This window comes from Vigna umbellata, chromosome 1 (assembly GCF_029865625.1).
Source record: "Vigna umbellata cultivar VRB3 chromosome 1, Vumbellata_1.0, whole genome shotgun sequence".
In the NCBI taxonomy this organism is placed as follows: Eukaryota; Viridiplantae; Streptophyta; class Magnoliopsida; order Fabales; family Fabaceae; genus Vigna; species Vigna umbellata.
In genome coordinates, this window is record NC_142165.1 from 45498468 (window position 1) to 45521661 (window position 23194).

At 33.5% G+C, this 23194-nt stretch overlaps 4 protein-coding genes across 6 annotated transcripts; 2 read left to right on the forward strand and 2 right to left on the reverse strand.

Moving 5' to 3' along the window:
- The first annotated feature begins 4405 nt into the window (after nt 1-4405).
- MKS1 (MAP kinase substrate 1) lies at nt 4406-5462 on the forward strand. The gene has a single exon (XM_047307818.2). It carries the CDS (start codon nt 4623-4625, stop codon nt 5256-5258), a length of 636 nt encoding a protein of 211 aa, XP_047163774.1. The 5' UTR covers nt 4406-4622; the 3' UTR covers nt 5259-5462.
- Nucleotides 5463-5543: 81 nt separating this feature from the next.
- Nucleotides 5544-7781, forward strand: LOC124833324 (separase-like). Of its 3 annotated transcripts, none has more exons than XM_088103353.1 (4): nt 5544-5683; nt 6424-6601; nt 6684-6773; nt 7438-7781. In XM_088103353.1, the coding sequence occupies exons 2-4, from the start codon at nt 6503-6505 to the stop codon at nt 7690-7692; spliced, it is 444 nt and encodes a 147-aa protein (XP_087959479.1). In that variant the 5' UTR covers nt 5544-5683; nt 6424-6502; the 3' UTR covers nt 7693-7781. The 3 variants fall into 3 exon arrangements, with proteins under 3 accessions (XP_087959479.1, XP_087959478.1, XP_047163738.2); XM_088103352.1 differs by having other exon boundaries at nt 5609-6120; XM_047307782.2 differs by having other exon boundaries at nt 5609-6601.
- A 1960-nt stretch (nt 7782-9741) lies between these two features.
- LOC124833363 (Amino acid kinase family protein) lies at nt 9742-13141 on the reverse strand. The gene is made up of 7 exons (XM_047307832.2): nt 12855-13141; nt 12607-12745; nt 12193-12246; nt 11802-11893; nt 11336-11562; nt 10259-10435; nt 9742-10127 (listed from the first exon to the last, which is right to left on the reverse strand). Exons 1-7 carry the CDS (start codon nt 13043-13045, stop codon nt 10009-10011), a joined length of 999 nt encoding a protein of 332 aa, XP_047163788.1. The 5' UTR covers nt 13046-13141; the 3' UTR covers nt 9742-10008.
- A 1210-nt stretch (nt 13142-14351) lies between these two features.
- LOC124833370 (uncharacterized) lies at nt 14352-19911 on the reverse strand. The gene is made up of 7 exons (XM_047307852.2): nt 17346-19911; nt 17145-17235; nt 16851-17008; nt 16696-16747; nt 16512-16591; nt 16346-16439; nt 14352-15464 (listed from the first exon to the last, which is right to left on the reverse strand). Exons 1-7 carry the CDS (start codon nt 18339-18341, stop codon nt 14914-14916), a joined length of 2022 nt encoding a protein of 673 aa, XP_047163808.1. The 5' UTR covers nt 18342-19911; the 3' UTR covers nt 14352-14913.
- Between the last annotated feature and the right edge of the window lie 3283 nt (nt 19912-23194).

Here is a 23194-nt window from a genome sequence, read left to right on the forward strand (position 1 = left end):
CATAACTATGTGTTTTCAATGTATTCTAGAACTGTCTCTCACGGTTAACTCGACTCATTAATGCGCGTCTCGTGTCTTTTTCTTCTTAATCACGCATATTCGCTATCCGAAACTCAGTTTTGTGGATTAATTCGAGTGGAGATAATTAGTTTAATTAAGGGGAAAAATCTGTTAAACCATTTTTTATTAGTAATACTTTGGACTATTAAATATTTTGTTAGAAGTAAACCTGGTCCACGCCACTTTAACCAATTTCATTGGCTCTATATGCTTTAGGACGACTTCAAGCATTTCAATCATGATAATATAATTAATGTACAATCATACCAAAACCAATAATAATAATAATAATAATAATAATGTGGTAAATTCATTTAACTAGTCAAGATTTGCCTAATTAATATTTGTCGTTCTAGTCCTTGTCCTTGGATGAATCTCAGATGTGGAAAATGGTGCGATAGAGATAATGATACGGTAATTTGGATGACATTTTGATTTGGTTTTGATAGTTTAAATCTTAACCTATATAAATTAGCAAAAATTAGTTTAACACTTTATTCATTTTTAGATCTGGAGATGATTAAAATTTTACTAGATAAAACTTTGTTCATGTAATATAAGAATGTTACATAACTACGAGAGATCATAAACTTTGTGTAAGAATCTAGAAAATGGAGTATTATAGTAGATAGGTATTTTAAAATAATGAGACCGATTATTTTATTTTAAAAATAAGTCGATACTATAGATAAAAACTTCATACAATTGTCTCATTAATTAAAACACATTTCATCTCTCTAGAACTCGTTATCTAAACTCTCTCTACACTTTCTTACTCTCTGATCATCTGTTTGACGATAAGGAAGTTCCTACGTGATCACCACTAAGTTGTCTTCAATATCCACCGATCAATTTCAGTAATAGAGCAAGTAAGTTTTTACCCCATTTTTCCTTTTATTCTCGATCTTTGATCTTACATGTAAATATGTTTTTGCATGTACAAGAAGGGTTTTTCCTAAAACTCTTAGTCAATTTGAGGTTCTAAGCTCCCTTTCCAAGCATTAATTGGTGATGTGTAGGTATTTCTAGAATTTTCCTTGCGGTGGGAGCAACGATCGGGTGTTAAAGAGTCGGGGTAGTTCTAACTAAGGTAAGAGAAGCTACACCTTGTCTTAATTGTATTTGTAGTGTAAATTTTGTAATTTTATAAATTTTAGACGTTTTAGTAGAAATTGGGATTGGAATTTGTGTTTTTATGATATGTTGTTAGTGTATATGATATGAGGATGTATTTGCTGTTGTATATTGTATTGTTTGTGTGTGATGAGGATCTTTTATTGTTTGAAACAGAATTCAAGTGGTGGTAAGAGTATAAATTAAGTTACTTAGAATTTAAGCTTAAATGGAAGGGTCTTGGGTAGTGAAATTTAGAAATAGGTATGGAAATATTATGGGATCTATTTTGGCATTGTCATGAGGTTATTTAGAACTTTTTAGGAGGGTTATATGGTTAAGAACTATATGAAATGAAAAGGGTAGTTTATAGGGGCTGTTTTCAAGTGTTTTTGGTGTAAACAAATGGTGTTGAGTGGTGAAATGATGAGGTAAATGGTCTACACTGTTTTGGAAGGTTAGAGTTATGTTGTCACACCTATTAGGACTTATCTAGGTGCTTAAACCAGTAACATCTGTTCTAAAATGGAAAATGGCTTCATAGGTTGAGTTTTTGGCCTATTTTAGGGGTTCTAAGGGGGTGAAAATGAGAAGTAGGACAATTGAGAGTATTATGTGGTTTTGGAGTATCTATCAAGTGCAATTGGACTTGTTTATGCAGGTTGCAAACTGGTTTGAGGGTTTAAAAGGATAGAAATGAAATTGGGTAACTTATAGGAGTGAAATTAGGTTTTCATAGGTCAATTTGGGTTTGGAGTGGTCAATTCAGGTTAGAGGTATGTTTTTAGATGTTTCTCAACGCCTAAGAGTGTTTAAGAATCATTCAAACTTGTATAGAGGGTCACTAAAGTCAAAATAGGTTAATTTTAGAACTTGGTGCAGCATTGGGCGCCTTTCTTGGGGCCCCTGGGCGTTTTTGCGAGAAGAATTCGCTTGGGTGCCCCTTGAGTGCCTCTGTTTCATAGGTCAGGCACCCCATTTTGGGCACTGGGCGCAACTCAGCAAAATTTTTTTTTTTTTTCAGTTTTCGGGATCTCAAATTTAGGGATCAGATGTACGTTTTAAACGTTCTATTTTTGATTTAGGGGTTTTGGACCCTTCCGAAGCTATTGGTGAGAGTTTCATAGTTGTTTTCCTTACCTAAATATGAGTATCAATATGCCATGAAGAAATCATGTTATTGTATGATTTCTAATGACTTGTATGAGTGTTTCTATTTATTTGATGTATGATCAATAGTAGTCTCATGTATTGGTATAATATGTGAATATGGAGTGATATCATTGGTTTCAAGGTTGGAAAAGTTGGTTTCAAGGTGGAACTTCTTGGTGTGGTTCACGAGTGTTAGAATGAATGCAGGAAGCTCGGTTTTGGGAGTTTTCCCGACACTCTGATGGTCATACATTTTTATATAGAGAGGTTTGACGCAATTGGTGAGAGTAGCTGGAGGTCTTAATCTAAGTGCTTCCAGTATTGCCTATGACGCGGTACAAACTAACCTTGTGATGTGCAGTAGGGTGAAACCCAATTGACAAGGGCTTTGCAAAGCAGTAGTGGTCACCACAAGTGCATAACTCGTCATAGCTCGACATTCTTTCTAAGTCCGACAGTCGGTCTAGGTGTTTTACACTAAGATGTTTGAGTTAATCTATGTTATTTATATGATTATTATGTGAGATATTTTAATTGATATGATGTGATGTTTTGAATCTAGCTTACCCTATTATTTTGTTTGTATTGTTGTTATGTTTCCTTTGTTTGGTTTGGTGATGATCATCTGGTGGGTGTGAGCAGAGGATGATGATTTGTCGGTGGAACAAACTATTGGAGAAGATGTTTCTGATGCTCCGGTGCAGTAATAGTAGATTTATATGTTTTTAACTTTGTTATATTTTGCGGTTGAGATGATCATTCTTGTATATTGTTTTGTTATAACTATGTTGTATATAAAATTTTAAATTTATGGTTATTTTGGGATAACGGTAAATTATACTTTATAATTTTTTTTCCAAGTGGTCTTTTATATTAAAGGTGTGATGACTTGACTATTTTATAATCTGGACTTCCAAATTGAACTTCCATCTTGTATATTTTTCTTAATCGCAATATTTATTTTCTGAGCTCCTATCATAGCTTACTACTCAACTGGGCCGTTCAACTCTTGTATTTCATCTGCTCAATCCCTCTTTTCATCTGGGCCTGACCAAAATTAATTGGCAAGGACTTCCTGCACCCTATTATATTTCTTGGTGCACCCCATCAAAAGTTTACTAAACAGAAGTGGTGTGATTGTGTACCGGAAAGAAATTTCTGGATTTATTTTAACGGGTTCCGGAAAATGGATTCCGAAATGATAGATTTTGGGATATGGTGCAGGAAGTAATAGTGGAATTAACTTGTACCTGTTTTGTATCTCATTAAGCACCATCTTTTTTCGTTGGATCCAGCCCAATTTGTCTCGTATTTCACCTGTTGTGATATTTTCTCAGTGAATTTCTGTACCCTATCACTTTTGATCTATGAAGCTCTGTTGAGAAATGATTGCGAAATCTCTACCAATTGGTCTTTCCTTTCCTTTTAATTGTAACTCACTCTCACTTGAATTCTACTCAATTCTAAACACACAATTTCAAGTTAATTTTGGTTAAATAAAGATTTTATCGACGATGTTTCTTTTTAACAATTTACATTCTTTTTTTCTTTTTAACACGTGACTTTTTATTTTTAAGAACTGAACTCTTTACAATTTACTTTCACCATTGTGCACAACATAACCCTAATTACTTTCAAATTTAGAATAGTAGGAAGTGTCTGCTTGAAAACTTATTTAAAGAAAATAAAACATTGAAAAAGTAGGAAAATAGTCGTCAAGAAAATAAAACATTGAAAGTTTGAAATGTGATCTAGACATACACCTTCTAGTTAGTTTATAAAGCTAGCTTTGAAAAGTCATGAAAGAAAGAAAAAAATCTGTCTTTTTCTAGGAAGTGCTCCATCCAAAATGCCAATTGAGGCCACACAGGACAAAATCACATTTCGTAAAGATCCAATTAGTGCCCAAGCAAAATATTAGACATAAAAATTGGATTTTGAATCCTAAAAACACATCAAGAACAAAATAAAAGTCTTATCTTGAACTAGGGGGAATAAAAGTTAATAATAATTTAATTATTAAGGAAATATCTCATTGTCAACAGAAGAAGAACACGTGTTTTGACCTATCAACATTTATTGGTCAATAAATGCTCATAAATTTCCTTGAATCCGAAAAGAAAATTAAAATGATTTATTTGGTCCAAACTCCAAAGTCTGTCTTTTTTGTTTGGTCCTTCCTTCCTTTCCTAATAAATTAACAGTAATTACAAACTTAGTAATTTGAGGTCCAACAGAAAACACCGACTTCAACAACAACAACTGTTTTGTTTTTCTTTCAATCAACAACCTCCACCATGAGCCTGCCGGAATTTCCTTCCGGCAGTGGCGCCGGAACATCATCCCCGCCGGGGAAGAAAGAGCTCCAGCTCCAAGGGACGCGTCCACCGCCGCTCAGAGTTAGCAAAGACTCCCACACCATCCACAAGACCCGCAAGCCGCCACTTCCCCCCAACGCGCACCTACAGCAGCCGCCACCAGAGAACCGGAAGCCGGTGATAATCTACACCGTGTCTCCCAAAGTCCTCCACGTCACCGTCAGCGACTTCATGAACGTGGTTCAGCGCCTCACCGGGCCATCCTCTGGTGACGAGCCCGCTCTCCGACCCGGCGACGTTTCGCCGGCAGCGAGGCTGGCGTCGATCGAGAGGACAAGCCCATCGGAGAGGGAGAGAGATCACGGCGGGGATGAGGACGTGATGTTGATGTTGGAAGGACTGGATGTGGGTCAGTTCCCCGGAATATTGTCGCCGGCGACGTTGCCTCAGATATCGCCAGGGTTTTTCAACGAGCCGCAAACGGCGACGTCTTTTTGGCACGACCTGAGCCCGTTTTGGTCTACTCACAGCTTCGTTGCAAGTCCTTCGGGGCTGTTTTCTGCCTCCGCGATTTCTCCGCTGCCGTCGCCGGACATCTTCAATCTCTTCGACTAACTTTGATTTTCATTACCACTTTGAGTTTTTTCTTTTTTGGTATGGTGACTATTGATTAGGTTTGGAAAGGGAAAATGGTGGAAGATTCAACTATGGGTGACTTTTGTGACCAAAGTTTTGTAGTGCGTAGATGTTGTTTGTGGCTTCAAGGGGAAAGAATAAAAATACAAAATGAGAGCACTTTTGAATTCAAAGTTTCAACTATGGTCATTGGTGAGATCCACTGTTTTGTGCTGCGTTACAAATAGTTGGAGTCCTTTGTAAAGTCTTTATCAGTTAGTTTGGTGTGAAGAAGAATTCCATAACTAAATTCGCCGCAGATAAAATCCTCAAAATCAACTAAAAGCATCTTTAAAAATGCTTCTACAGCAGTGATTAATTCTCAATTGAGTGTATGTACACAGGAAGCTGAAGCTAATTCGAAGGTACCAAAAATATGCTTATAATCTTCGTTCTCAATTAACTATTCATATTTTTTTAAAATGGACAAGTGTAACTGATGATGTCATGCCATGATCATTTTATGATGTTAAATTTAATTGTTTAAGGCTTAGCTTGCTTTCCCTTATTGTTATGTTGAGGGATGGGACAGCTTTGCATCATTAATGTTTTTTTTTCCATCTCTTTTGCTTATATTTTCTTATTATTATAAATGGAAGTTCTAATCATTCTAATTCTTTTATTGACAAAAGCTTATTTTGGTTTATACACTAAGCAACAAATCTTTGAAGATGTCAAGGTAGCTTTGGATATATGGTTGAGTACATCTCATCTTAATCACTTAGAAGAGGGAGATTGTTCTGCACTATCTGACAGTTTAATGATTCTATTCTATAACATAGTTGATTTACTACAATTGAAGGTCCGCTTTCCTTTAATCATTTTGGTTTCTGAAGTTTTTGTGTATGATTTATAGTGATGATTCCTTAATTCCATGGCAAATCTTCATGGTTTCGTGGAACTATTCAATGACGCATATCAACTAGTGATTAAAATTTTTAAATGGAAGAATGTTCCAATTGAGAAGTGGTTGGCCTTAATGTGGGAAAGTAGAAGTCTATGCCATGCTCTCTGTGTTTCACCTGTTAATGAGGAGTTCATCATGAATTCATTGAATGAGATCAGGGAACTTTCAAATATTAATTTCTGGATACGTCATCTTCAGGGAAATCAATCATCATCGATAGGGTTTCAGCAGAATTTTTCTTTCTTATTTGTCAGTTCTCATAGGAACTCTTGCAGCCATGAGAGCTCTTTTCAAACAGACTGTTGACAAAAGAATTTCTAACACAGACATCACAATTGGTGAAGTTAAAAAAGCAGCTCTTGGTCCGATTTCAAATGTAAGGCCATTTTGTGACTGAATTTATCACAATGTCTTTTTGTCCAAAATCATCACTCTATTCTCTATTAATCTTCTGCTAGGTTCCTGTCCCAATTCATTCTACATTTCTTGCTGGGTGTCCCTTTTATGATTTGTGCCTAGGACTTGTTACAAATGGACAGTTAACAGAGGTAAGTTGTATTAGTTCTGATTTCAATTCTTATGTTGCGGATAACCAATCTCTTAACTTCTAAACTATAGACAAGTGATATTTGAAGCAAGATCTCGTTTATTATTTTTCAACTCTTGATGTTTCATGGTTATAGTCTAAATACCTTTCCAATTTCCTCTTTTCCATTTTATATTTGCGCCCGAGCAGACCTTAATTCTTTAAAAAAAACAGAACAATTTTTGAACCTCAGAATTTTTTGTCTGGTGGCTGCGGAAACATGTTGTCTGTTTTTCAAATCGAACTTTCCTTCACGAAAGGAATCTTGGTTTCCTCAGTGAAGTCATGCTATTTTCATTTGTTGTTTATCATAGACAGGATATGATAGGAACAATTGTCAATTAAATGAATATTTAGGTAGTGATTGAAGATAAAGGGACTTGTACTAGAGATTAAAACTTTGAACGCAATATAGGTTACACAACAAACACACACTTAGAGCTAAGAAAAAGTTAAGGTGGAGGGAAAGTTGCCCCATTGTAATCATGGCATGCTGAAAGAGCTAATGGTGCTTACAGTAGACCTACCAATGAAACACAAATTTTGGTTATCTATATGCCTTCTTTTTTTTTTAAATTATATTGTTTCTCCCAACTTACAGTATTTTTTATTTTCAAATGTATTAGGCTCTTTTCTCTGCAAAAGAAGCTCATAGATTACTTGCTAAACTCTTCCAAAGAAAGTTTACTCATAATGTTCAGCAGCAGAATGAAGAGCACAATGCAATAGTTGATTCCTTGAAGAGCATTACAGATAGTGTTGAGAATATTGGACTAAACTTATCAGTTGCTAGGGAAATTTTGCTATTTGATTCTATATCATGGGACTTGAAAGACAGGAAAGTTATGCAGTGTTATCTTCAGAGCACTCTTCTGGTTTGATTTTTATCCCACAGTCCTCGGGAAAGTAAATATGTTCAGACGAAGGCATGTAATGTATCTTATTTCAACAAAATTTGCAGTTGCAGGTAGGAATCATCCATGAAATGATTGGAAGCTGAGGCTGAAACCTATCGTAGCACCTATATGTATTTGTGAGTTTCTGCATTGGTGGAGAAGGCAAAAATAATTAGAGCTTGAAACAACAAAGCAGACAGAGTAACGAGATCACATCTCAATGAGTCTTCGAGACCTTCATGGAAGGACTAGATCACGTAATAAAAAACCCTATATAAATTATTTCATAACAATAAAATTTATATAGGTTAAGAAATAAGTCACAGAATCTATAAATCAATTAACAAGTAATTTATTGGAATTTATATGATAATGAATAAAAGATTATTTTATTTTCAATATTGTAAAATTTCAAATATCACTGGTTTTTTATCCTCTAAAAAATTCCAATAATTTCGATTAAACATCATAATATGTTTTTCTATTTTTTAAATTTTTTTATTGAATACCAGGAGACTTTCTTTTATAACGAAAATATTTAAAAACTCCAATTCAATATACCTCTTTAGTTTTCTTATTTTTTTTTAATCCTTGAAAGTTTAGACAGCATACACTAAATATATTAAAAAAAATACGTATAAGGACTAAAAACAATAAAGCCACATATTTATAGAATAACTAAAACAAATAACTTTAATAACACATGATAAAGTTTCTAAAACAACATATTAAAATAAATAACTTTAAAAGTCTTTCCAATTGTGCCTTCCTTCTGCGTTATGTGCAAGTGTAGGGGTGTAGTGATGTAGAGAGATTTAAGATTTTAAAAAAAGATAAATAAAATTAAATGATAAAAGTTAAATTAACATATAGTATTTTTGGAATAAAAAAATAATGAAGAGGTGTAAGAAACACTTGGGATGATGGATGGAACAATACTCATGTACTGAAATCAAATTTATTGTTTTTGGGTTAGAGGATGGAATTAGAAGAATGCAAGTGAATATATTTGAGAGAGAAATAAAAATAAAAATGAAATTATTTGAATTAAGAAAAAAATGAGAAGAAAATTATTAAAAACCATTATGAATTGTTATTTATTAATATTATTTATATTTTCATTATTAAAATATAAATTTATTTATAGTATTATTATATTATATCATATTATTATTACTAATTGTAATGCTTAATATTAGTAATGTTATTATTATTTTTAAATTTTGATTATATGTTTATTAATTTAAATTTGTTTAATAAATTTATTTTAATACTACAGTTGCAACAATGTTTTGGGTGAGAGGGATACGAAAAACCTTTCCAAAATAACTCCCGAATTTAAGCTCTGAAAATTCATGTCAATATAATAATTGAAGAGGTATCATTGTAGGCCCTCCAAATCAATATTTCTCAGTAATGTTTCAAGTGCTGAAAACTAAATTTCTACTCTCCTCGTCAACAGCTAAAAAAATATAAAATCTATAATATTTTGAATGAATTTCAACTTTTCCGATTCAAGTAAGTCTTCCTAGGTAGGCACTCTGGAGAACACACTGAAATTTAGTAGTTGAAACAAATAATGATATGTAAAACACACGCATGAAAGAGTTAACTGAGATCGGTAGTTCTAAGCTATACGAAAACATCAAAATGCAATTCCCAGAATCAGAGAAAGATAAATTAGAAATGAAAACAGTAAAGCTGGATGATATATTTTTTGTACAAGGATATGTAACCTAAGGCAACGAAAATTTCAAACATGAATATGCTAATTAATTTTCGTTTCTTCTTTCTTCTATATATACACACATATTTCCTGATTGTGTTTCCATAACAATGGTTTTCAGCACAAAGGGTCCTAGCCAGATAGTTCAGTACTTTAGATGAAAATGGAAAGAGGGTGACAAAAATCAGTATCACCCGAATTCCACTTCCTCTGAATCACATTTCAGAAAGGAGGATAGCAAAAGTGTACGTTTGTTTTGAACCAATGATGAAATGCAATTCGTAGTTGGTGACAATTGGAGAGCTGGGGACAAAAAAACACCGAATTTAGGTAAACAGAGCGAAGTTCAGGAGTCGAATATATTTTGCTTAAACCACAAGATGGCAAAGTAAAAATAATGCCAAGCCTGGAGAGACACGTCAAATAATAATTTAAAGTGTTATATTTACAAATTTGACTCAACAGCACCCTTCAAAAATCCATCAAAACCTAATAATGCACCTGACATTTTTGGCATCCTCACCAGGAAGGTTGTATAGGAATCACACGAGAAAGAATCAATTGGTAATTAGACTTCATATATTTTCATGTTCGTATACGGTAGAATTCCAGTTTGCCCCAATCAAAGTGCCAACTCGCTCGCCTTTAATAGCTTTCTCAATGTTGCCAGGTTTATTTAAATTGAAGACAACAACTGCACCATAAGGGAAGGACGGAGACAGCTAATCGTGGTGAGTTACTTCAGTTTTGAGAGGGTAAGGATACAATTAAACTGATACTAATTAGAAAAGTAGTTCATATAAGAGTTTATGTGCATGACGTTACCTGGAATATTATTTTCCTGGCATAAAGTTATGGCAGTCATGTCCATCACTGACAGATCTCTTGAAGTTACCTCTTGATATGTTAGTGTGTCATGAAGACGTGCTTGTGGATTACGCTTTGGGTCGTCGTCATAAACTCCGTCAACGTTTGTTGCTTTGAGTACAACCTCTGCATTAACTGAATACGATGGAACAACATTTAGCCACTACAATACTTCACCTCGTATGCTGAAGTGAAAACAAATTTAGCACAACATTAACAAATTGACGTAAAAAATCTACATCCCTGGCCAACAATAAATAGGTAGGACTTGGTTTGGTAGTGATGAAAACCCAGGAGGGGTTTAACTTAATTGTGGACCGATTACCTCAAGTTCTGTCTCTTGAATAATTCTTAAAAGAAATTTTTGAATAATTTGACCTTGATTTTGAAAAACCATGAAAAAGAAAAGATTACAAGATAATATTTTCAAACTCCATAAAATAAGCAAAATGATAATTCGCCACTTGTGGACCTAGCTCACAAAATAAAAATCAAGAATGCTAGAAATTGAGAAAATCTTTCCATCACTCAACTTCATGAGATAATTATAAAGAAAAGTCACTTATGACCTAGCTTAATGGATAAGAAACCCTAAAAAAGAACACTCTGTACATCCTGAACTTGGAATCACACGAAAGCACCTCCAATGATAAGCTAAAGAGCAACATATAAGATAAGCAATTATGGCAACCCTTTGAGAACCACCAAAGATACGCTAATGAGCACAACCAAAGATAATTTAAAGAAGGACAATTAGGATAAGTCCATGAAAGAGAAGAATTGTCCAAATGAATTCACATTATGAACAAATTGAATTAAATGAATATATTAGTTTTCCTTATATGGAAAGTGTGGTGGAAAGGGATTAGATAAACACTTCCGTTTCCTAATCCTATATCCAAACAAAAACAGAGAAAATAAAACTAAGACAAGGGATAGTTGAGCTTATTCCTACTAAATTTAAAACGAAAAATAACGTAAATCCATTTTCAAGATCAAAACAGGTAGGGTTACAACAATAAAAATAAGACATACTCTCTGCACATCGGAGTGCTGCAGCAGTGTCTGTGGTAAAAAATGGATTTCCAGTTCCGGCAGCAAAAATAACAACCCTTCCTTTTTCCAAATGCCTCACAGCCCTTCTGCGTATATATGGTTCTGCAACCTCAGACATACGAAATGCAGTCTGCACCCGAGTAGGAATGCCAATACTCTCCATTGTTGCTTGAAGAAATATAGCATTCATGACAGTGGCCAACATCCTAGAGGATAAATTCAACAAAAATTTGAAAAACATGAAGTATTACTTCAACCGTAGTATATACATTTTTAGTAACCCAAAGTACAGTGGATCATAGCAAGTTGAAAATGTAAATGAACAACCAGCACAGAAGAGCTCTGACTTAATCCATGAGATAAACTTAACAGACTTTTGTAAGCACGCAAAAAGAGTTCTGACAGAAGATCTAACTAGGCATTTGAGAAAGATTGAGGAAATCACCCAATATAATCAGCAGACGAGCGGTCTAGTCCACTACTTCCAGCCCAGGCCGATCCACGGAAGATGTTACCTCCACCAACTACTAGTGCAACCTGAAAAATGAGCCAACTTATTACACCAAAGTCTGAAAACCAGTTAAAAAGCTTTGAATAAGTTCAAGTCAAATGCTCTAACTTGTAGTGGACTCTCCCAATCTCACTGCCACATACAAAATAGATCCATGTAACACTTCGAAAGATTAATTTATAAAACACATCAATAACAACCCCAAACTACTCAAATCTCACAATCAATTAGCCAAATGATCAACAAATTGTGTGGACGAAACTGAAAACCACATCAAAAGAAACAGAAATGTATTATTAGTCTAAAAAGAATCCATTATAGTCACCTCAATGCCAAGGCGAGTTACTGCTGCCACTTCCCTTGCAATGGCCATGGTTATCTGTATCCAATCATAAAAAACAAATTCAGAAACATTGCCGAGAACACCATGATATAAGAGAATGCTTCAATTCATTTTGTTTTCAGGAAGTATTCATTGCCACTCGTCTCTAGTAATTTTTTTTTTCTTATTTCCCTGAAATGTCCCTTTTAAGTATATAAGCCAAACTAAAGACCTGCTACCACCTATATATCTAGCTAAACATTTTACTTTTTTATCTTGTCATGAGTTCCCCATCTATTGGTTCATAGACAAATGCCGCCACTCATGTCACTATGACAGTCATCGACACAGTCTACAAGTGAGGAGTTGTTATTATATAAAGAAGAACTCAGCAGACAAATAGAGAGTTAATGTTACCTTTGGGTCAATGTTCTGAGAATTATCTCCTGCAAGTGCTTCTCCGCTGACTTTGAGCAAAACCCTTCGCCATTTATACGATGGCTTGTTATTTTCATTCATCGAGAGCTCCAAGTGAGCCCTGGACGGAATGGGCTTCCTGCCAAAAAAATATTTTTTCAACCACAACAATTACCATCGTAGTTCCACAGAAACATTTAGACAAACAGCTTGTTGGAGAACCAAAAACAAGAAGAAAAGAAATAAACCTGAATTCGATTGGGTCAGGGGAAGAGCCCATTTGGGAATAAGAGGAGCGAACGACGAAATTGGCGTGAAGGGTTGAATTGCCTAGCGTAGACGTGAAGGAAGGGGAGAGGGTTTTCGGAAAACATAGAAGCGAAGATGAATGAAGAGAAGAAGAAAGAGAGGAAGAGAAAAGAGAAGTGGATAGTGCCATTGGAGAGCTTGGCTCCGTGCTACTGCTGTCACCAAACCCTCAGTTGCGAGGTTTTAGTTGCCGCTCAAGATAACTTTGATTTTTTATTTTTTATCTTTCATTTTCAATTTCATTTCCGAAACAATTATATTATAGTATTATATCTTAAACACAATTTCCCTGTCAAAACATCTAGGCATCTAGGGCACAATAAATCCAAGTGTCTCCATGGGTAACCAGACAAAACCAAAACCAAATATCTTAAGTACATAACAAAAACCAAGGGTTTAACGAAGGCGCTAAGGTATATAAGGACAACAATAAACATTGTGAGAGAACTGTTTTGATGCATTTAATATTAATTATCTTAATATAAGGATAACAGTTAATAGTAACATCACTTTATTTAAACTTCAAATAAGTTTGTTTAAATAAATAATTTTTAAAAAAATCCATAATTTAATATTGTTAGGATTTATTTTTCTTTTTAAAAAATATAAAATTACTTATTCTTAAAATAAGCAAATTAGACAAACACATCAAAATAATTTTTTATTTAATTAAGAAAATATATTTTAAAAAATAAGCAAAAATAAACTGACGAAATGAACTATGTCTACTATAGTTTCTACAAAGGAAAAAGTGTAACCATCGTATATATTTAAGATAAAAATACATATAATTATTACAATGCTAAATTAAAATAAAACCACTCAAAATTTATGAACTAAAAGACAACTCAGTACCTCCTAAAAATAATTAAATACATAAACATCAATTTTACAAAAAAAAACGATATTATAATCAGAAAACATAAATGATAAAATTTCAATTAATATAGCATACAATTTTTTTTTATATTTATAATGATTAATTTATTAAAATATAATACAAATTAAATCGTGATTCAAAATAGCTACTTATATAAAAAAGCATAGTCTACCTATAAGAAAAAGAAGTACTAGGGAAAATTCATAAATACCCATACTCACATATTTGACATTGCCCCCATTCTTGGTTTTTTTCGTAATTTTCTGATTCCCGTCTCTGCATCCTTTCCTCTAACTCTCCCTCACAATTCCATTCAAAAAATATAATAAAGTCTAATTATTTTTTAAATATTCAATCCAACAATTTAATCTAACAGAATTTAATTAAAAATGGATTAGGTTGGATTGTGTTGTTAAATTTATAAAAAAAAGAAGAAGATAAATTTAAGTCAATTAAACTTGAATTGACTGTTAAATTAAACTCAACCCCTACATTTCACAATTATTTTACTTTTTATCAAGAATAATAACATAACTCTAGAAAGTTATAGAAGGCATAATTGAATAAAATTTCAATTGCATTTTAAATTTGTACTGCAAAATAAATCATCTAATCACAATGTTGGGGATGAAGAGATTAGGATTCTTGTGTGGTCACTGGCATGACTAACCAAAGCCACATTAAAAAACTAGAGACAAATCTCAACAGTTAAGTGTACAAACTTCTAGAACATGTCATAAGCCTTGACATTCACCATGGATTTTGCACGGAGAATCCTATGAGTAGGAAAAGACAGTGACGATGATGCCATCAGCTTCAGATTCTGTCTTCCCAGGCAGTGAATGTTTGGATTGAAGTTGGAAAAGTTCAAAAAACATTTTAGCTCCAAAACAATAATTGTTTCCTCCTTTATTTACTGTGTTGGAATTTGTAAATTTATCCAAGGCTATCCTTGGCCACTTATGTTGAATTCTCAGGCATTGAAAGACCGTTGTAAATTTTCCACCTTTACCAAGCAAAGCCTGAATGGCAAGTAGCAAAAGTTCTCATGCATGGAAGGCATCAAGGCTGAACCAATGATCCTTACAGAGAGTAAGTTAAATGGTGATGACATTCTCTTAGAGCCTAATGGGTAATCCAAAGTTGTGGAATGTCTTGATAGTTCCATCACAACCAGCCACCACAATCGATAGGCCCCATGTTTCTGATACAATTCTGTCTTGGCAAGTATTTTTCTGACATAACTGCTGCTCATCGTATTCGTCTTCTGCTATAGGTAAATCCCAGCTGGGAAGTTTCTCCTCAGGCCATGTCATAGAACCTCGGCATGTGCCATCAATGGCAAACCAGTTACCAAGAGAAAAACGCTCTGCATCTCTAGTCTCATGGGGGGCAAGCTCTGATTGGCTTTGCATTTCTGAAGAATGGTGGGAAAAGTTACTGCTAGAACCCCTTTGATATGCTTTCACATCTGACCAAGGTATTGCAACAGTAACACCCTTGGAAAAAAAGTACTCACAGGAACGTTCAGATTTTGTGTGTTTAGAAGAAGCATTTCCCAAGTCATCCAAGTTCCATATGTAAACATGGGAGTCTTCTCCAACTGAAATTATATGTTTTCCACTTGATGTAAATGAACCCGACATTTGACTCCCTGACTTGGGAAGACCTGTCACAAGTAATAAGACTAACACTGCCTTAGAATTTTTATGCAAAACCAACCATACTGGAAACATCTACCTCTTAAATTTATCCATATGCCAATAGCTTATATACATCTTACAAAACAGTCAAAGTAATCAAGTCAAACATTAGATAAGGAAATAATACAGCCAGCAAACATAAGTGAACTAGTTTATTTATAAAGTAAATTTGTTGTCAACATACAATGTATTGTGTTGTGTTGTAGATTTACATTGCAAGTCATGTTATAAATTATAAGATTAAGTCAAGCGTAACCTACTTTCTAAGACAAATCTGTATTCTATTACGTAAGTCAAAAGTTGTGGGGTCTAGTGCTACTTATTAGAATGCACTGAAGTTGTGTTCCACTTTAACGTAAATCGCACAGAATTAAGAGGATAAATCTAGGGTCCCAATTTTATATAACAGAAAGAATAAAAAATAAAATAAAATCACCACCCATGAGAGGGAAGTAGCTTAGTTTTTGGGTTTTTCAAAATTAATCTGCTATCAATCAACCAATGATATTTGAAACTGTTTAAAGTGACAGGTATGACAAATAAAGTGAAACAAACATTAACAGCGATACAGCAAAGAAAATAATCCCTGTTGAGCTCAAAAAACTGTTACACATACGTAGCCATCAGAAGTTCTTTATTAATTATTTAAAAGTATATGACAAAGCTTGTCATGATTCCGAGGTAACAGACAACAAAAATTATAGCCAACTGTATGATTCAAATTAAGACAACAATTCACAATTTCAGAGATGACCAAAATCTATAAGAAAATACAAAACACGTATTGTTTGGGTGGGTGATGGAAGAATAAATCCTTTTATACTTCCAATAGCCAAATGGTGTGTACCTTTGTATTTCTGAACAAGCTCAATGCCATCATAAATATGAATTTTGGAATCTTCTGTTGTGATCATAATTCTCTTGGTACTTTTTTTGGAGAACTGCAAGCAACAAGGGTGTTAAATGTAAATAGATAAAGGACAACGTATAGCATCATAGTAATAGAATGAAACCTGAATGCCAGTAATCTTGTTGCCTGATGCTTTCTTCTTACCATGTACATCTATCTGCGCCTCAAGCTGGAAATATTTTCCTAAATCATTAGAAATCCAATTTAGATAGTCCTTTCTATTTTATCTTTTGTAAGGGGCTTCATAACTACAGTAATTGGTATTTGGTAACTCAAAAGGTACATACCTGAAGCAACATAAAAACGACAAGTGCCTGTAACAGAACCAACTACAAATCCCTGCATGTGTAAATAGCCAATGGTTCATCAATCTCACTGACATGAATTTCCAGTGTCAAAACCCAAAGTCAATAAAAGATTCCCTCAAGAATTCATGACATACTTTCCCATCTTCCTGGTAACTTATAGCACTTATGACATCTCGTATATTTGCCCAGTCAATGACTCGCTCTTCACGTATCCCCCATATTCGAACCTTACCATCAATGGACCCACTAATGAAGTAATTTTCATCAACAGGGTTGAATTGAATGCATGTCACTGCTTTCATTAAAAGTAAAGACACAATTATGATTATGAAGATAAACAAAGTATGTGCTTTAAATGTTATATTGACCAATTAAAGTATGGTTGTAAAAAACAAACCAAAAGGCATGGTGCTCTCGTACATACATACCATAGTCATTGTGATGGAAAACACTTAGACATTGATTACAATCAATTTGCCACAACCGAACAGTTTTATCCATAGAAGATGAAAGGAGAATCTGCCATGAGAAATTTTTATCAGCTTTAAGGAAAACTAAAATTGCAAGAAGAACATATGGAGCATATTGCATGATTAGAAGGGGATAGCGAGCTTCTGCTATAAACTCACATCTGAATTAGACCAAGCCAAATCCAAGACATCACTGGAATGACCAAAAAATTCTTGCAGTGGTGATTCCTCAATTTGAAAAATACTATTTGGAAGGAAAATGAAGGGTTGGTATGAGTTTTTCTTCTTAGGAGAAGTGTTTTTACGTTCCACTTTGCTATTAGAAGTGCTGTCTTTTGAGGTGAAACAAATACTGGATTTATCCAGAGATGTAACACGCCATATACGAACAACACCATCTTCACCTCCACTCGCTAAATACTGTCCACAGGGACTAAATTTCATGGTCCAGATTACACCTTGGTGAGCTCTAACCTCTTGTCCATTGAATAGGTCACTGAACTCTAGCCATCTCTTTTTATTCTGCCTTACCTTTATTCTTCGAGTTTTGTTTGCCCCTGCATTAAACTTTGATCTAACATTTCCTTCACCCCCTTTCCTCTCGTACACAAAGCGTTTCCACCAGTTTTTTCTTTTCCTTTTACCCATATCAAAATCCTGAAATTCTTGCGAATCAGCTTCTCTGTGTTCCTGATTTGTAGAAGGGAAGTCATGCTCTTTTCCTTCGAAGTTTGCATCTGCTTCACCTTGGGGACACCCTTTCACTTCATCCACTGAGATTTTTGCTTCAGAAGCTGCTTTGCCTCCATAGAGAACCTTCTCAGATACCTGATCGTTATGCAAAATTGAAGCATTTGAGGTTGCTCCACTGCACTCCCTGATCCTCTCAAATCCCAAACTGTTAGATGAGTCATCAAAGTTCATTCTCTCTTGATAACAAACCTTGGATGAAGACGCGTCGTCTAAACCCAAATCCTGCAGAAAACGTTCCCTCCTCTCCTTCACACTAACAGGCTCCTTCACCCAAATGTCACCATAATCACAACCACACCTTTCAGAGCCAAACTCTTCTTTGCCTAGAACAGAATCTTGTGCTGACAAACTATCCAGTGAGTCAAAGAACACATCAATATCTCCATCATCAGAGCCCAGCATATCTCACACTTAGATTTGAAACAAACCACCTTCCACATGAAAATCTCACCTTTAAGTCCTAACCCTTCTCCCAACAATCAATTCACTACTTCTCAGGACCTCAAAATAGGGAATTCCAAACAAGAACCAAATTTCTCCCCCCAATTATGCAAAACACAGTAGAATAGTAAATGTCACAGGTTAAGGCCATGGACCAAGTACAAAGAACCAACTAACCACCAATGAGTAAATGACAACATCTTATTTGCAAGTTCAAAAACCTCCCAGCACAGAAAGAATACTAATTAACAATTCCACACACCCCAAAAGACTATATAGATCATAGAATATTGATAATCATCAAATACAGAGCAGAAACAAAGTCCAAGCTTAGTTCAAAGTGGAGACTATACCAGGATTACATGCTATTGTCAAGTCAAACAATGCCCAATTCAACATGATCCCCCAACCCCAATCTATCATGGCCGTACACAAAAACCCTCATAATAGGCAAAAGTTCTTCCACCAGTTATGAACAAGCGAAAATGCCTCGAGATCTGGATTTTGGGATTTGAAGATTGCCAAAGCGCACGAGCGGCGATATAGTGTTTGTTAATGTTATGCCTCTCCTTTCTTATCTTAATATCACGCCTCGTAATCCTCGCCTATGATCTGTGGCATTGGCGTAGTGTAACCTTAAAGTCAGACACGGAAGAAAAAGCAAGGATTTTTAATAACCGTTTCCATTTACAGAGAACAATTTTCGTGAGCCCGAATGAAGACAAAGGTGGATTTGATTCTCAACTTTCTGCTATGTTTGCTGTGACTAGAAAAGTGGCATTCATTGGCAACTGGTTACTTGGTCACAAGTAGTTACAAGCGTTGTTGTTTTAAGAAGCTGTTACTTACAACAGAACTAGTACACGGAACTATAGAGAAGGCTGAGAAAACGAAAGTGAAAACTCAAAAGTGTTAGGCCAATTAGGTGGTCATAGACTCGTAGGTGGCCACTATGGACCCTCATAGGCTTTCGTAGTTACAGCTAGCACTGTTGCTCTCTGCATTGCAGTTTGCACTTAAATTTTCTCGGGTTGTGTGGTGTGGTAGTATAAGTATATTCTTGTATTGATTGAGGGTGCTATAGGTTAAGGTCTCCTATATGCCTATTTGGGTATGTTGTACTTTCTTTACTATTCCTATGTAAATGGAGAAACAAGGTGAAAGAAAAGATGGTGTTTCTGGGAAGGAAAGGGTTGTGTTAGGCCTGATATGATATGCTCACTCACACCATACCATACCTTGTGGTTGAGGTCACATATAAATTGACACGGCAAACGTTGCCACTTTCTATTGCCCACAGCATTAAGTTCTTGGAAAGTCAATTCCTTCTGAAAAAGGGGAATCAAAAAAGGGTATTTTTTTAAAGCTGGGAGCTTGTCACTCACATGAGTTAATTGAAAGGACAAGGGAAGGGAAAGAGAGTGTGTGATCGTGGTGGAAGAGAGGTGGCGGGGACCGGAGGCGTACGGAACAGAGGGTGTGAGGGAAATGAGAGAGAAGGAGAAGGGAAGCATGACATGTGTTTTGAGGGAAGAAAGAAAAGGAGATGGTGATAAGATAGATCATAGTCTACATCATTATTAGAGTTTAGCATTCATCGAAGGTTCCAAAATGTTCTCACTCCCTGTCACAGCATCTCTTCATTTCCCTTCAACTTTTCTGTGGTTAATTCCAACTTCCTCTCTTCACTCACACACTTCGTTTCACTGTGATTTCCAATCAATCCTCACCTTACTACTGCCATCCATATATCTCAAATCACATTTCAATTTTCATTTCATCATTTTCTCCATACATCCAACCTGTACATCACTCTTTTTGCATCATTTCGGAACCATTTTTTCTTAGTTTTGTAGCAGAGTAGATAAATTCAGAAAAATATTACTTTTTTATGTTTAGTTTTTTATGCCCAAAAGGTGAAAGAGGAAAGAAAAAGTAATATCTATATTTTAATACAAACCACAAACTCTGCTCTATCAGCAATTTATTCTTTTTCTCCATGTTATTAGGTAACCAAACGACGATCTTTTTCTTCTTTTTAAATGTTCCAAACATAGGATAAGTGTTTCGTCTTAAATGGTAAACAATTACTTCTTTCATTTTTTTTAATATCTTTTACAATATTTTATTAAAGTAAACAAATTTACGTGGGAAAATCATAATTCTTAAAAACCATCCTAAATATTATAATTTTGGTGAATGATTAAAAATTATTTGATTTTTCACAAAAAAAAATGTTAGAAATATTTATATGAATTTCTTGATAATTAATAAGTAAAAAGTATTAGTTCTCGTCTCCACTTAGAAAGATTTCTGAATAATATAGCATTTAAAAAGAAATCATGATTTCCATTTTTTCCTTATAATATAATGAAAATAAATATTTTCAATTTTAGATATGCAAGTAGAGACTAAAGTATGTTGATGACCGAGAGGCATTGGCCATTCTTTTTAAATTTAGATCATATATACTAGTGTTACAAAAAATAATAAAATTAAATTATTAAAGTAAATATAAAAATATTTTATAATTTTATTATTAATAGTTTTTGTTTATTTTTGTGTTCTAGTTTTAAAATGGTTAAATTTAAAAAAAAAGTTAAATTTGAAAAAATAATAAATTTAGAAAAGCGGTAATTGGTAAACAATTATTTATTAGGGTAAACTTGGAAAACATATTTAAACCAAAAAATCAAATCTCTTTATTTATATTTATATATGTATGGTTTTAAAAGTTATAAATGATTTATTAACATTTGTGATTGATAAATTTCCTAGCATCATATAAATTAATAATATAAATATATTTAACATTTTTATGTGTATATCTATTTATACATATTTTATAAATATTTGGTGGAGGGTTTATAATATAAAAATAATTCTAAAGGAATATATATATATATATATATATAATTAAAATATCTATGTCATTAATATTATTTGTTCATAATATATTAATCATAAAAACAAAAAGTCATACAATAATTTTATGTAATCAAAATCATCTCGGTTTATGTACTTGACATTATCTCAAATTACAATATATATGTTATATATAATCTCAATTTGTACCACACATGATAGAAGTTATATGAACTAGATAAAGTTGCACTATGTCGGCAGGTATATTTTGGCTAAACGGGGATGAATTGCAATTACAGAGATTAAGATGTAAAACATATTAGTAAATCTTAAACAAATCAACAAAGGTAATCTTTCTAATTTAGGTCCAACCTAGTAAAAGTTCTTAAACCTAATATAAATAACATTATTTACAAGATAATTAATTACATATTCATTATGAATTTTATTATTATTTAGAGCATCTACTTCACTTGAATATCAAAGTTTTTTTTAAGTACACTATTTATTGGATTCATATGACATCACTAATTGTGAATCTCTCAAGAAATTTCACATGTGGAGAAGGAGTATTTCAAGTAAAACATCAAAATCTTGGGAGAACTTGTGAAATCTTCGTAGTGTGATTCCGGTCTCGTAAAAATAATAACCATAAAGAAAAAAATAAGATAGTTTTATAATTTAAGAATAATTTAAACATGTCACAAATTCTCTCATATCTATATATCTATGGCAATCCAAACTTAAATGAAAATAAATAAAATAAATGTCATTTGAAAAGTTTTTATTAAGCATGATCTAGAATAAACTATCACTTGACCAAATTAAGCATTTTTTTATTTACACACAATTTGATCTCAAAACAAAGGTCATGGTAAAACAAAATGTTATATATCATTTGTCTAACCACTCATGCTTAAGCAATGAAATTTGTAAAGGAAATAATTATTATGATAGTTGTCTCACCTAAATGTTAATCCATAGCTCAAGCAAGAAGTGTTATTATTGTGTCCATCTTGTCGCTTTAAACCCAAGTTGATGACTCTTGTTTCAGCATCACTTTAGCATTAACTTGACACTCAAGCTAAGATACGAAGAAACACCAATTATGAAAAAAGATTCTCAAAATAAATTTTTTCTTACTCTAACTAATTTGACTATTATAGTCTATTATCAAGTTCAAAACCAATATAAATATCAAAATCAATTAACAGAATCCAAAAACAGCAACAACTAACCCATATTAAATTAGTGAATCAATTACATATTAAGGTAGCTTCCCTTATTTAGGAGTGACTTACTTCGTAGTAACTACAAAATTCTTAAAGACCTAACGAAACATCACAAAAAAAGAGAGTCAAAACACAAATAAACATTAAGTTAGTTAAGACAACAATTTGTCTTAATTGAAAAAGTTAGTGGAGATGTTAAATATTTACATAATGAGCTAGAATAGAAAATATAAGGAGATATTACAAAAAGAAAAAGAAACTCATTCCAAATTCAGTTCTCATATGTTCTTAGATTTGTTACCTTTTAGATTGTAGGATTTGTTCATGGAAAAAATGTAAATGAAATTAAAAGAAAAAAGGAGAGGGAAAAGTTTGCATGAGGAGAAAACTAAAAAGAGTCATAAGGAGAAATATGTATGAGAATAAGAAAAAAGAAAATAAAAAAAGGGAAAATATATTTGGGCCAAACAACGTAGAACCCATTGGTTTGAACCCATTTGCTTTTCTTCTTCTCTCTTTTATTGTTTCTTCTAAGTTTCCTTTTCTTATTTTTGGAAAATCATATTTTTTTCTTCTAAGTTTCCTTTTCTCATTTTTGGAAAATCATCTTGTTCTTTGTTTGTTTCTTTCTCTCTAACTTTTTATTCTTTCTTCGAATTTGATTTCATTTATCATTTTCTTTTACTTCATATCACACCTTATGGACAAGAGTAAGAG